At 40.1% G+C, this 14,176-nt stretch overlaps 1 protein-coding gene across 1 annotated transcript in view; it reads left to right on the forward strand.

Moving 5' to 3' along the window:
• Positions 1 to 11,137, forward strand: part of LOC142388689 (uncharacterized) — a 30,447-nt gene extending 19,310 nt beyond the window's left edge. The window contains exons 20-34 of the mRNA XM_075474234.1: positions 99 to 256; positions 454 to 594; positions 941 to 1,082; positions 1,292 to 1,443; positions 1,669 to 1,794; positions 1,991 to 2,204; positions 2,575 to 2,649; positions 4,546 to 4,674; positions 6,286 to 6,333; positions 6,405 to 6,543; positions 7,774 to 7,921; positions 8,413 to 8,499; positions 9,425 to 9,571; positions 9,751 to 9,948; positions 10,163 to 11,137. Coding sequence (XP_075330349.1) covers positions 99 to 256; positions 454 to 594; positions 941 to 1,082; positions 1,292 to 1,443; positions 1,669 to 1,794; positions 1,991 to 2,204; positions 2,575 to 2,649; positions 4,546 to 4,674; positions 6,286 to 6,333; positions 6,405 to 6,543; positions 7,774 to 7,921; positions 8,413 to 8,499; positions 9,425 to 9,571; positions 9,751 to 9,948; positions 10,163 to 10,273 — 2,015 coding nt within the window. The 3' untranslated portion in view covers positions 10,274 to 11,137. The remainder of the gene's footprint in view (positions 1 to 98; positions 257 to 453; positions 595 to 940; positions 1,083 to 1,291; positions 1,444 to 1,668; positions 1,795 to 1,990; positions 2,205 to 2,574; positions 2,650 to 4,545; positions 4,675 to 6,285; positions 6,334 to 6,404; positions 6,544 to 7,773; positions 7,922 to 8,412; positions 8,500 to 9,424; positions 9,572 to 9,750; positions 9,949 to 10,162) is intronic.
• The last annotated feature ends 3,039 nt before the right edge of the window (positions 11,138 to 14,176 follow it).

Here is a 14,176-nt window from a genome sequence, read left to right on the forward strand (position 1 = left end):
CTGTAACACGTGATTCACTTTTGATTTAAATACAATATCCCATTTTGATAGACGTTGTGACCTTTTCTCTTTCTACTATATGCTGTTCTACCTCACAGGCCTGGTGGCGATCCGTTATGGATCTCAGACTGTTGATCCAGTGACAGGGCTTTTGGCCCCTGTGGTTGGAGCAAGGCTGGATGTGTCTAAAAAAGCAGTTGTGCCTGTCACAGCTTCATACTGGCTTATGATGGCAGAACAAACTGAAACTCTACAGGTGGGAAAAATAATTTCATTAATGCTTTCAATCAGGAAACCTTCCCCGTAGACATTAAGTGGAAAATGACCTGTTTTTGTACTACAGCTTTTTGTGATTCAGTGTTACAATGCTTTGTAATCTGTAATCATTAATTTGCTGTCCTTAATTCAGTAAATTGTGTGCTCTTACTTGTTGTTTTTGCCATTGCATGCCAGGTGGAAGCGCTGCAAAGTGAGATGTGTGTGAGGAACACTTACTGGCAGCAGCAAACGCAGCATGAGGAAGATATTCTTACTGATCTGGACTCAGCTTTATCCCAGTGTCTCTTTAGAGCTGCAGACGCAAACTCCTATCAGGTCAGCAGGAAGGGAGCAGCTCTGTTTTGGTTATGAATATCTTATACAGTCTGGACTTAGCACATATAGAGAAATGAAAAAGAACTGAGCCTTTTGAACATGTAGAAGTGAGAAAAGAGACGAGTGAATCTTGTGGCAAAGAGCATTGAAGAATAATTTAAGTGAGACCTTTCATATCCTGAAAGTAAATGTAGATTCCAAAGCCACTGTATCCTTGTGTGCATGTGTGTTTTCCATCCCTGTCCCCTGGATTTCCTTAGTGGATCAGTGCATGTGGCTTGAGCGCTAGAATGCTAATATTTACCACCTTCTCATCTTCAAAGTATAAGTGTGCACTCTGCTGCAGGTCCAGTGGTCAGGGAGGCAACTGAGGGAAGCAACTGTGGAACTACAAGATGCAGCACAGACCGAGGCCCAAAGGAGGGTAGCTCAGCGCTCCTACTTGGCTCTGATCCTGCCCCTACATGTGTTACACATCCTCACATTGGGTAAATTGCTTGGCAAGCTGGCAGAATGAGGGAAAGGGGGAGATGAGCATTGCTACTTTTATATTCATTGCTTTCCAAAGGAATGATGCATTATGCCAGCTTTTCATATTGCAACCTTTATTTGGATGGTAATTAACATTATGCCAGTATTCAGTATTCAATTTGCGGCAGCAACATGTAGAGTTATGCATATTCATCTGTGGGTGCAGGTGACAAAGAGGAATGGGACCAGCAGTGCATTTGGCACTCAGCACTCATGTCTGGCCTTGATAAGCTGAACGTGTGTATGGATCAGCTGGAACAAGACAAAGAAAAATGGACAACACAGACAACAGAATGGCGTTCAAAACTCCATGCAACGGTCAGAACAATGGCTTTGTGGTTAATTTCTGACACAACACGGTAGCTGATGACTGACACAGTTAGGTCAGGTGTTCACATGCCTTTTAGACCACAAATGAAAAATGTATGCAGTAGAAAGCCATGAAAAGTTGAGTTATTAAATGCCAGATCTGTGCGACGAGACGCACTCCAAAGAGCTGCAATCCAAATGCAAATAACAAGATTGTTGTTGTTCGGCTTCCAGAACAGGGAGCTGAGACAGAGAGAGTTTTGGGAGCAGTGTAGTTCCAGGCAGACGGAGTTGGAGGCTGCTCTCAGTTCACTGCATTTTGTCAGACTACTTTCTCAACTGCTTGCTGACACTGCTCAGGTGAGAGCACACACACACACACACACACACACAATGCAGAATGTGAATATAAAGAAAATGGATGGATAATGGTCACTTTCATTATTTAGTCTGCTGCCATCAAGTTTCGTTGAACCTAAGATGAACAGTCAAACTGGAGTCAAATGAAACCTACTTTCACAAGTGGCATAACGACCTTTTATGCTTGTCTGTTTAGGCAGTACTGTGTGGGAACTTTTGGTTCAAGGAATATGGTCTGGTCCAGTGCAGTGAACATAGACCAAGAATGAGAGTGATGGGTCTGCTCCAACAGAGAGCTTTGCCTCTGCTTGAGAAACTGAACCAGCTCCTGGAAGAAAAACAGCCATCCATCTTCTTCCCGAGCACCTTCAATCAGCACATGTTTGCTACAGAAGCAGTACCAGGCAGCGGTACTGAGTTTATTCCACAATATATGCTGTACATATTGCTCTGGAGAGTGTTTTGACAAGTAATCTTTTCAATGCCTGTCCTACAGCTTTTGCTGTCAACAAACATGACGGGACAAAATGTAAACTCTCTTCCAAAGATTTGGAAAAAAAAAAAGGCTTCAAACTCACAGTTACCACCCAGTGAAGCTGGATGTGACCACAAAGAGTTTCTGAAAAAAACTCTTTGGAATAGAATAATTGGCTGTAGCACATCAGGCATTGACAAACCTGTAATACTTAATTAATGCATTCATTGTTGGTGTTTTGTCATAGAATTACTGACCATAAGAAAGGCATTTATGGTTCAAGTCTGACTTCTAACATGTTATAGGTTTGTCAACAAAGCAGGCATATTGTTTGGAGATACCTTCAGGGGTCTGGACAGCCTCTGTGCCTGTGGTGAAAGGTATGTTCTTTACAGGCCACTCAAGCCTGGTGATAGTCTATCAGCGTGTGTGTGTGTGTGTGTATGTGTGTGTGTTTGGAAGCAGTGTACCTTGCTTCTTGCCCAGTGTCAGCTGGGACAGGCTGCTGCCCACTGTGACCCTAAACTGTATAAAGCAGATAAAGGAAATGGATTGATAGACATTCATTGTCAAACACAGCCAAGATCAGAACAGTCAGGACGAGAAGTGTGTCGGTAAAATGCAATTGTTTGGAGAAAGAGGTGCATTTTATCTATCAAATGATCAATGGTTTTAGTCTAAGGATCACAAGTGGATTGAATGTGTAATACTTCATTGCAGTTCCGGCAATCAGGATCATGTCTTAATTTTCTTCTTGAACATTGTTGCAGTTAATATTGTCATAGTCAGTTTTAATAAAGAGTCGTAAAAGCATCATATGCTGTACATTTCTTAGGTGTTTCCCCACAGAACAAAAATGTAAGGACTATTGAAAAAAGAAACACCTTCTTCGTTGCTCTGGGCTCAATCCCAAATCCTCTCCTTGGCCTTTCCCTTCCATTTTGCAGATGTAGGGTGTCCCTTTTCATTTGAGGATCAATGAGAAGTGATCATCTAAATGTTCCCTAATGCCACTGGTTGGAATTGGGATTGGGCCTTTTAATTAATCCTGTACGTTTGACTTAAGGTCAATGTAGATTGGATATTTTTTTTTTACATATGCTATGGAAAGTAGCTTCAATACCTCCATCATTATTTCCTGTAACAAACGATATACCAGACTTTCCTTTATGAAAGCAGATAACTGCTGTGGTAGTAAAGCATTGCTCAAATATTTTGATGCCATCATACTATTAAGAAATATGTACATTACCATTTACACAATTATCACTACCCCCAATCCCCATTTGAATTTTAGTTTGTCCACATTTATGTAGTCTACAAGAAACAACACTAGCGACTCATTTTATTTTTGTAGTCAGCTGCGGTTTTCCAGCAAACCCATATGGCAGTTGTCTTTGCAGTTGCAATTCCCCTCCAATGTAAGTATGTCAACATGCAGTGAGTCAGACTGGGAAACACAGCACATACCGTAGAAAAGAAAACCCAGATTAACCCAACACCCACTGATAACTAAACTGTAGGGCTTTTACAGCATACCTGTATGGAAATCACTTGATGTGACTGCTAATGGCTGACTGGTTTTATTTAGAAACAGGAAAGTGATTTGAGTAATCAGCTGCCCACAAATGTTATTGCTCTCCCCAGGTCTTGTAAGGGGTGTACCGGACATAGTGTCCCATTTCTAATCAAACATTCTGTTTGGATTATGGTGCCATCTTTCCAACCGTCTGCATCACTTCCCCTATCTTGGTGTTACTCATCAACACTTTCACTTTTCTATGCCCTCAAGTTTTTGAATGGCATACATTTAAATCAGGACTTTCAATCATTCCATTTGTTCTACATAAGCTTAAAGCATCAATTATTTTATTCATACATTTAATTGTTTTTTAAACATGTAACTCAAATTGACTATTGTTTTTCTCATTGCTGTCTCCTTTGTACTGCTCTTCTCATTCAATGATATAGTGGGTCGGCTTTAGTTTATGCAAAGAATAAAAAACGTTCAAGTTTAGTAAATCCACAATAAGCTCTTGTTCTCCTGTTTTCTGGCATCCTAATACAGTATAAACTATTTACACATTGTTCTTCTCATGTGTGCTTCCGCTAAGCCATCAAATTCCTAACCATTCTTTGGAGATACATGAGACTTCCTGAATTTAGTATTAATACATATTGTTTTAGTTTTTCCGTTAGCTTAAAGGGAATTTTTTTTCTCCCATGAATTGATCACCAGTTTAAACAATAAAAAGGTCTCTTTTGTATTTCTAAAGGAATCTCTACCCAGTCTTTGAGGGAGCCTGGAAATATTGCGCAGTCCCAGGGCACTGGCCTTCAGGCCAGCTTGGCACCGACGCACAATTCACAAAGACACACTGCATCTTCTGGAATTCACTCTCAGGGTGAGTCAAAGCACACTGGTTGCACTGAATATAAAACCGGAAAACTCAGCTCTTATATCTTATAGAATAGAATAGAATATAAGAATAGAATAGAAAAATACTTTATTTATCCCCCAATGGGGGAAATTCAAATTTGTCAAGTAGCTCAACATTTTTTTAAATATTTACAATGATTGAATTAACAACAATAAAACAACAATAATAATACTACTACTAACTAAATAATAATAAATGACTAAATGGCAAAATAAACAAATAAATAAAAATCAATCAATCAATTTGAGAAGAACTCAGCAGTCACTGTTATAAAGCTTTATGGCTGTGGGAACAAAGGACCTTCTGAACCTCTCAGTCCTGCAGCGCAGAGAGATGAGCCTCTCACTGCAGCTGCTCCTCTGTCCTGTCAGGATGCTGTGGAGAGGATGTTTATTATTCTCCATCACAGAATCTAACTTCCTCCTCATCCGTTTCTCCACCACAGCACCGAGACGGTCCAGCCTTCTGCCTACAACAGAACCAGCCTTTTTCACCAGTTTGTCCAGGCGCAGACAGCAGCATAGAACAGTGCACTCTCAATGATAGTGTGATAAAACATACTCATCACTGCAGACATTGAAGGACCTGAGCCGTCCCAGGAAAAAGAGACGGCTCTGGCCCCTCATATACACTGCGTCTATATTGGCAGACCACTCCAGTTTATTATCCAGCACCACCCCCAGGTATTTGCAGGTCTGAACAGTCTCTATCTCCCCTCCATCAATGCAGACTGACTGGTATGGGGTTTTAGATCTCCTGAAGTCCACCACCAGCTCTTTGGTTTTGGTGGTGTTCAGGAGCAAACAGTTCTTTTTGCTCCAGTCAGTAAAGGCCTCCACAAGGTCCCTGTACTCCTTCTCCTGTCCACCGCGCACACATGCCACAACAGCCGTATCATCAGAATACTTCTGAATGTGGCAGGACTCTTGAGTTGTACCTGAAGTCTGATGTGTACAGGGTGAAAAGAAAAGGAGCCAAAACAGTACCCTGCGGAACCCTAGTACTGGATTCCAGTGTTCCAGAAACACATTTCCCCATCCTGACATACTGTGGTCTGGTAGACAAATAGTCTATAATCCATGATGTCAGCGAGGGGGCCATACCCATACCTAGCAGCTTGTTTTTCAGTATGGGAGGCCGTATGGTGTTGAAGGCACTGGAGAAGTCAAAGAACATGACTCTCACATATGAACAAGGCACATCCAGATAAGCATATGCCCGATGCAACATGTACAGAATCGCGTCTTCCACTCCTATGTGTTTCTGGTAGGCAAACTGGAGGGGATCAAGAGCCTCAGCAACCTGCAATCTCATGCGACGAACAATGAGTCTCTCTAAGGTCTTCATGATATGAGATGTCAAAGCCACCGGTCTGTAGTCATTCAGCTCCACCGGTTGCCCTAATTTGGGCACTGGTATGAGACAAGAAGTTTTCCACAGCACCGGGACTTTTTCCATCTGAATGCTCATATTAAAGAGCCTCTGAAGAGGGACTGCTAGTTGACCAGCACAGTCCCTCATATTATACATCATATTATATCAACTTATATTAATCTTCTCTTGATTACCTCACAGAAAGCCAACAGATTCAGGGATCTGCCAAGTCTACGCACATCGTCACAGGTATTATCGTCATAATATATATAAAGTTAGGGCATATAAGTATTTTTGTCACTTTAACTGTATCCATCCAGGGTTCTTTTATTCTCCAGAAGAGCAGTGGACAAGGCTGTTGGAGCTCTCTCCTCTGTTCCAGCTTTTGAAGGGGGTTGAGCTACAGCTGAAGGGCTGGGCCAAGAAGGCAGGGCTTATTGGAGGAGAGCTTTTTGGTAAGTTAGATAGGGTTGGGTAACTCTTTTGACTGAGATATGCTCCCGAAAGGTGTTCCTAAACTCAATTGTCAAGTCTTGTGTTTACTCATGACTAAGGCAGCCAACAAAATGTCATCCCCGAACCTAAAGTTAGCATTGTGAAAGGACTTTAGCCCAACATATGTCCCTGCCCTATCCTTAACTAGGCAGTTTTTATTTTAAACCCTTATCAATAAGTTTTGGTGCCTAAACCCAACGGGGAAACTGTGTTCCCTGACCTTAACCTAGTAGTTTTGACGCACAAATAGCCAGTAGAAAATGGAGTTTAAGAGAAACAGCTGTTGTATAATGGTCTTGTACTGCAGTCTTGCAGTCAAAGACATTTTATTGACTGGCACAGCTTGCTTTCTGTCCTTGCTCCTTATGAGAACTTTGGCACCTATTTAATCCTCTGCAAATTTGTGTGTGGTTGGAAATCAGAAATTAAGTGGATGGCAGTGTCATGTTTTGCAGGAGGGATCCTAAAATTGTGCTGATCTACCAACACAGTCACAATCTACTAAGCGCTGTAGCAGAGTCTCAAACAACCAGACTTGTTGATAACCAGGGGCCTGTAATTTATTGATGATGCAGACGCAGCTTATTTCTTGTCACAAAACACTGGTTAAATATTCAAGCTGTCAAGCACAAATTTTTTTTTTCCTCAGATGGCACTGAACTGTGAGGGGGGGACCTTACTAAATAAGTGATTCACTGAAATACTCCTTGCTTTACAGGTGCAAAGATCAGTGTAACCAAGCCTTTTAGGTGCAAATTTGTACCTTTTGGTTAATACAGACAGTGAGGAAAATGACAACAGAACATGCAGTGTGAAAGGCCCAAAGCATCGTGGGACCTGGCCTTACTTGTTAGAATGAGGTTAACACTCATATGATATTGGTTTTAATTTAGAAACGCTGATATGAGTCATATTTGTGGGTGAATGTAGATGTAAAATCTGCTGCATGTAGGGTTGATATTTAATTTGATACTTAAATTGCACTTAATTTGCGTAACAGCCTAACAGCAATGGGTCAGTGACAACGACACTATTCATTCTGTCCTAAAAAGTCTTAATTTCAGTTTAACCTGATTTTTTTACAACTGAAAAGTATAAGAAAAGTCACATCCATTCTCTATTTACTATTTTGTATCCCTGTCAATGCCATGCTTGGAAACTCATGACTGTTGGCACTTTGATTTGTTAAGACAGTGACAAAGGCTTTGCAGATCCCCTCGATGCTCAGTGGGAATGTGAGGGAGAGCTGATCCCTTTGGATTTGTCGGTCCTCAACCCCAGGGAGTTCCTGGTCTACCAACACGGATTATATCTGATGCACACCCTGCATAATCTGAATCTGGTTGGTGTGGAAACGTGCCTCTTTTTTCCCCCTCAAGCTTTGTTGTTTATTTGTTTTCAGTTTAAAATGGCTTTTGCTTTAGATACACTCCAAGTCTCTTTGTCCATAAAGGATTAGTGGTTTGTGATTGATGAATATGCTTAAAATAGCCTGACTTCTGAATTTTTTATATCTTTATTTGTTATTACATTATGCAGCGTCCTAAAGTCAGCCTGGGGACTCTCTCACTCTCTCTTTATGTTAGCTAAAGAAATGACTTGAACTTTGATGTGATCGCTGTTCATATTTTCAATTTACTGAATTTCAGTCGATGTCATCAATTTAATTTAATCTTTAAACACCTCCTTAAAAAAAGCTTTTACTTCTGTTATATTTGTTGTTTTCTTCGCCTTTTACAGATGCATACACATGCTCATTTTCCAAATTTTTCGTCATTCCTGGATCGATGAAGCTTCATTCAATGAAAAAGGCTTTTCTCTTTATTTCAACAGACTCCGAGCGTTTCACTTCAGATTGCAGCAAGCCTCCCAAACAACAATTATTTCAACAACGCTTTCAGAAATTCCTTCTTTTATCAGGTAAACTTGCAGCTACTGTATGTAAAAGCAGACATTGAGATTTTGTACCAGTGCAGTAGCTCAGTTGCATCTTGCTATGAGTAGCATCTGCAAGAAAATGAATATCAATACAAATAAGTACACATTAACTCACTGATAAAGTGGTGTGGTGCATGCATTGTAAAACAAAATGTATTAAATGAAAGATGTACTTTGAAATGCCTACATTTGGTTGTCTGAAGAGCAACACTTTCAGTATTCCACATGTCAAAGCTATACAGTGTGAACATCAGTGTCTTCTTACAAAAATCAGCTGCATCCACCTCAACTGACTAAACCTCAAAATGTTAGTGCAGCAATTATTCTTGAGCTACATTGTGGTTAAATTTAATGTACTCTTACAGAAGAGCAAATCCGTTCAGCAGATTTTTACAATTTAGCATTTTTGCACTTTTACGTAAATGAATGGATTAGAACACTCAAAAACTTTTCTAATATTTCTACATTGGAGCGAGTGGGGGCGTTTTGAAAAGGACTAGCCTTATTTTCTCCTGCATGTAATCAAATTTAATTCTACCTAAGTAGCAAAGCAAAACACATCAGACAACAGCATGAGAGAAAAGAACTGTTACGTCTGTTGTGATAGAGAAAAGAGATCAAACCACATTAGCTGTGTTGAAGTAAAATGTTCCAGTTTCCTGTGTGGGTTTTTTTGGTGGTTGGGTCTGCTCTTAGATTAAGAGTTCACACGCTCCAAGACTTTTGCTGTGATGGTAACAGTAATACTGTGATTCTTTCAAATCTCCTTATATGGCAGGACACAATATAGTGTACATTTACTAAAACCTGGTCCCAAGGTTGAGTTTTCTTAATTTATTATGCATGTATGGGTTTTAGTACAGCTGTAACACGTTGAAAAGAATAACTCTATGGTAAATGTTGACAGGAGGCAGAGGAGACGCTCTTTGTCCGTCGCCAGAGGCTTCAGTCTGTTGGAGGCTTCTCCCTCATGCTGCTCCATTGTCTATCCCATGTCAAAATGAGGGACCTGAGCTCTGACTCCAGTCCCGCCTTCCAGAGGTTTTTCTACAAGGTGCAAATAACACTCAAAATATACGCAAACGTAGATCATAGATGTTTCATCATTTTATACATCGAACCAAAGGTTCAAATAAAACTGTTTTTAAAGGCTCTGGCAGTGTTTTATGATTTTGCCAAGACCCTGGAAGATTTTTTCTTAGTAATGTGATGTTTATTCAAATTGTGTCACAGGCTCTACAGGAGTGCTTGGGAGAGCTGTTTCAGGCCAGATTGGGCATGCCACCCTCAAAACAGGGGGCAAATTTGTGTGTTTGGTTTCATGAGCAGGAAGCCCCCCTGGGGGACTTAAACGAGGCTTTGCTAGACTCCCATGCTGCCTCCCTGCTTCACAGGCTGCACAAACCAAGTAAAGGACTGCTGTCTGAAGATGTAAGGACAGAATATTCCTTTTATTTATGTTTATATGTCATTGCATGGTTGAAATGATGATTTTAACTTCTTTTTGACTGTTTAAATCCTAACATGATATTCAGCTGACAATCTGTATTGCATTCACAAATATCTACATATTGCTGAGAGTTTAACCATAACCTCATTGTATGTGTTTTTTGTTTGTTTTATATGTCTTCGATGATTATACAAGCAGGAGATTGAGGAATTGCAACGGAAGCACAGAGAAACGTCTCTATTCTCCCATCTTGAAAGACTTTTGAGAGAGAAGAGTTCTGAGACCACAGAGAAAGGAGAGAACTAGACAGGGTGAACAAGAATATCTTATGTCTCCATGCTTATTTGGAGTTTAGGTATCTGGGAAACTTAAAAGGACAAGCAGACAAACACATTCCACTGTATCTGCCAACAGAACAGAAATGGTAATGGTAATATAATCATTTTGTCCAATTTGCTATTGTGAAGCTGCCATAGGATGAAAGGCAGGGGACACACACGGCCACACAGTAAAAGAACAGAACAGGTGAAGAACAGATGTTTTTTTTTTTTTTTCTTCACACATTTCCTAAATTTCGTCAGTTTCAAGTCAATTTCTTTTTCCTGTTAATGCTAATTATGGCTTCATTTTTAGCTGCCTTGTTCCAATTCATGCACACCCACATAGGCGTAGGAACCCCAATATTGGAGACAGGCGCATTTGTGCTCCTTAATTCATGACATATCTGTCAGGTTTCCAGTATGTGTTCCCCCCAATGTTGAACTCATTCCTACGCCCTTGCATATACATATCAGAAAGACCCTATTCTGCTGTTTTTTTTGTGCCTGAGCTGTTTTTATTGTAATTTTTGCTGCATTCATCTTCATTCCAACTTTGGTATTTGTGTACTTTTTCCCCCCCGCTTCTGAGCTTTATTACTGGCATTTGTCAAGATTTTGCACAACTCAACACACTTTCATTTTTCTCTGACTTTTATTTGCAAATAACAGTAAAAGAAAAGCTCAACTCAAATCCAGTAACAGTTTCATGTTAAAGAGCGCATACACATATTTTGGTCTCGATTTGGTATTTTGGTATTTTGAAAGCGTCCCGGTTAAAAGAAGCAGACTTGTGAACAAGCATGTCCAGACATTGTTTCTGTTGTTTGGCTCTGCATGTGGAGGAAGGAAAGAATAGCTTTGATGTAAATTCCAGTGCTTTTCCTAGCAGAAACAGGTGCCTTCAGGCTTTTTGTTCACTGAGTTTGAGAGCGATGTAAATGGTGAGGAGAATCATTCCACAGACGAGCGAACTGATGTTTAGGCCCCTGGCTGTACTTGATGCCTCCGCAGCAGCAACTGTGTCACCGGCTTCATTAGCACTCTTTACCTATGATTAACAATGCTCAAAATTAGTGTAATTCTAAGATACATTAAATCATTTTGCATGTCATTCAAATGTTAACAGAGGATATAAAATCATTTAAGTCTTTTTTGCTATTGTAAATGTCTGTTTCACCTCTTAGGTACCTTTGTGTCACAATCTTTGTGTTTTCTCAATGCCTCTGACGTTACACATATTGGAAAATTGTTATTAAAACAAAAAGCGGAAAAAAGTTATACTCAAAATGGTTTGTGTGGGTTTTGATTGTGGAGTGAAAATGCAGTGGTTGAAAAGAAAGTTTGATCTAAACAAAGTTTGATGTTCAGAAAATTTCTATGTACCTTGTTGGAGTAGATGATGGCAGCAATCCCAAGAGGCACACAGCAGCACAAAGTGTTGAAAACGGACCATCTATAGTAGGATGGTACTTCAGCACGACCTTGACCTCCTTCCATGGTACCTCTTTGTTGTATATTCAAGTTGACTACAGTTATGGTTTGTGTGTCAGTGTTGGTATAATAGCTAGTGGAGGTTGTGACACTCTCCCTTTTATCATATATGGGCGTGGTTTGAAGGGCTAAGAATGAGATACAGCTATGTGAAGAAAAAGAAAAAAATTCACTTTTATGGGACTGAAAACAATTGAGTGAGATACAAAAAAAAACTGGGGAAACTTTTAAAACTGAGGAGGAAACCTCAAACTTCACTTCCAGCTATGAGGAGTCTCCTAAAAAAAAAAGAAGCTCAACAGAAAGAGATGACGAAACTGAAACAGAAGAAACTAAACCTTTATAACGCATCCTCTCCCCGAATCGGTCAACAATCTGTCGATATAACAATCCGAATCAGTCTGTTAAAAATACACTGTACCCTCGTCACAAATGTTTTATCTAGTTGCAGTTGGTCAGATTTTCGCGCCTGTCAAACAGCCAAAGGAGGGAGGAAAAAAAAAAGCCCTAAGTTGATAACCCCCAACAGTTTCCATTCAGATGTGAGTGTAGAGATTCAGAGACCTTTGGTGGGACATCTGCTTATTCTAAGTGGTGGTACACACACATCTGAACCACAAGTGTGATATGAAACTCAAACATATCAGGCTTTCTCACACCGCATTTGCCCTAGTTAACACCTCTTGATTGTGGCTAAGCCTAAACATTTACTGGCAAAGTTAAAAGCAGATGTCTCCAAAATAAAAAGAGCAATTCGAAATGAAAGATTCTGTGCTACATGCCAGACTGAGTTACAAATTTTCTTAATAGAGAACTACATTTTGGTTAATGAAATCCCATCTCAGATTTCACGCTGAGCTGGCCGGTTTTCCTACAAATTCTCTATAATAGCTAATCACTTTAATAGCTAATCTCTTCCATATCTGCAACATTATTGTGAATCTTTGTTCGACAGCAGTGGGGGGTATAAGCCCCTCAGCAGAACCCTGATTGACAGTTGCTGAAGACTGTGGAGTCCATCAGAAAAGCCAACATTGGAAAGAAATTTGAGCTTTCAGTACAACTTTTAAGTGTATGTCATCTTTTGAGATACCCTGAGAAGAAAGACAGGAGCTCTGAGCAGATTTATCGTTTAAAGGCAGATAGAGAGGAGCACATTTAATCAATGGCAGCGCAGTGCTGTTGGCATCTGTTGTCTTCTGAGACACATCTCGGTGGCATCGGCAGCAGCTGCATCCTGGCCTCACAAAAGCCCCTTTTTGTAAGCTGCTGCAGAAATAACCCACACAAAACACATTCTGTTCCATTGCGATGTGTGTATGCTACAATGAAGAAGCATTTATAATCCCTATAAACTTATAAGAAGTTTTCAAGCTCTGGTCATTATTTTAATACAAAGTACTCAAGCCACAGCTGGACACAAATATCATTTCATTTGGAAAACAACTGAAGATGTTTGATTCTTTTGTACATTTTCTCGATCAAATGGTAAATGGTTGCATTTGGTTATTGGTTGCATTTTAACAGCAAAAGCAGAGAAAATAGGAAGTGAGGATGCTCAAACTCGTGGCTTTAGTTTCATTAGCACAGGTCAGATAAAGATCATCCCAGTGTGTGGCTGTTGGTGTCTAGCTGTGAGCACAGATTACTTGGTTGAGGTCAGTGCTCTCATTCCTTTAAAGGACACTTCAAGACACCCTGGTGTGCTGAAAAAACACAGCCCAGCACTTCCTGCATTTTTTACATCAGAAGGAATTTGGTCCACAGTCTGTCCTCATTCAAGAGAACCTTATTTTGAAATATGTAAAAATATGGGAGCAATTTGTTTAATTTGGTGGCAGATATTAGCCATCATTTATGTTTCATCCATAAGTTAAAATACTTTGACTCCACATCCCTGCACTCATAGTTTGAGTGAAATTAATGTAACATCCATCCAAGGGGTGGGGGATCCCAGCTGCCATCGAATTGGGCGAAATGTGGGGTACACCATGGACAGGTCACAGGGCCACTCAGGGCCCACGCATACACGTGGAGAACATGGAAACTCCCCCCAGGACTTGAACCAGGAACCCACTTGCTGTGAGGCAACAGTGGTAACCACCACATCTCCGTGCAGCCCATTAGTGTAACAAATTAAAAAAGAATGTTAAAATGAACATGGCTGACATTATTATTTTTCTTCATGGATGATGAAATTGCAAAATGACATTATTTTTGTTGCAAATAATTTTTTCCATTATATGAAATTACAACCAATTCACAGCCTTTCTGTAATATAAGATAAATGGTACAGACAGTCGAAGTTTTTAGGAAAAAAAAACAGAATCTCATTGTTCTCATAAGTGATCTTTGGCCATTTTGAAATTGCATCAATACACATATCGACTACATATAC

This window comes from Odontesthes bonariensis, chromosome 9, assembly GCF_027942865.1.
Source record: "Odontesthes bonariensis isolate fOdoBon6 chromosome 9, fOdoBon6.hap1, whole genome shotgun sequence".
Classification (NCBI taxonomy): Eukaryota; Metazoa; Chordata; class Actinopteri; order Atheriniformes; family Atherinopsidae; genus Odontesthes; species Odontesthes bonariensis.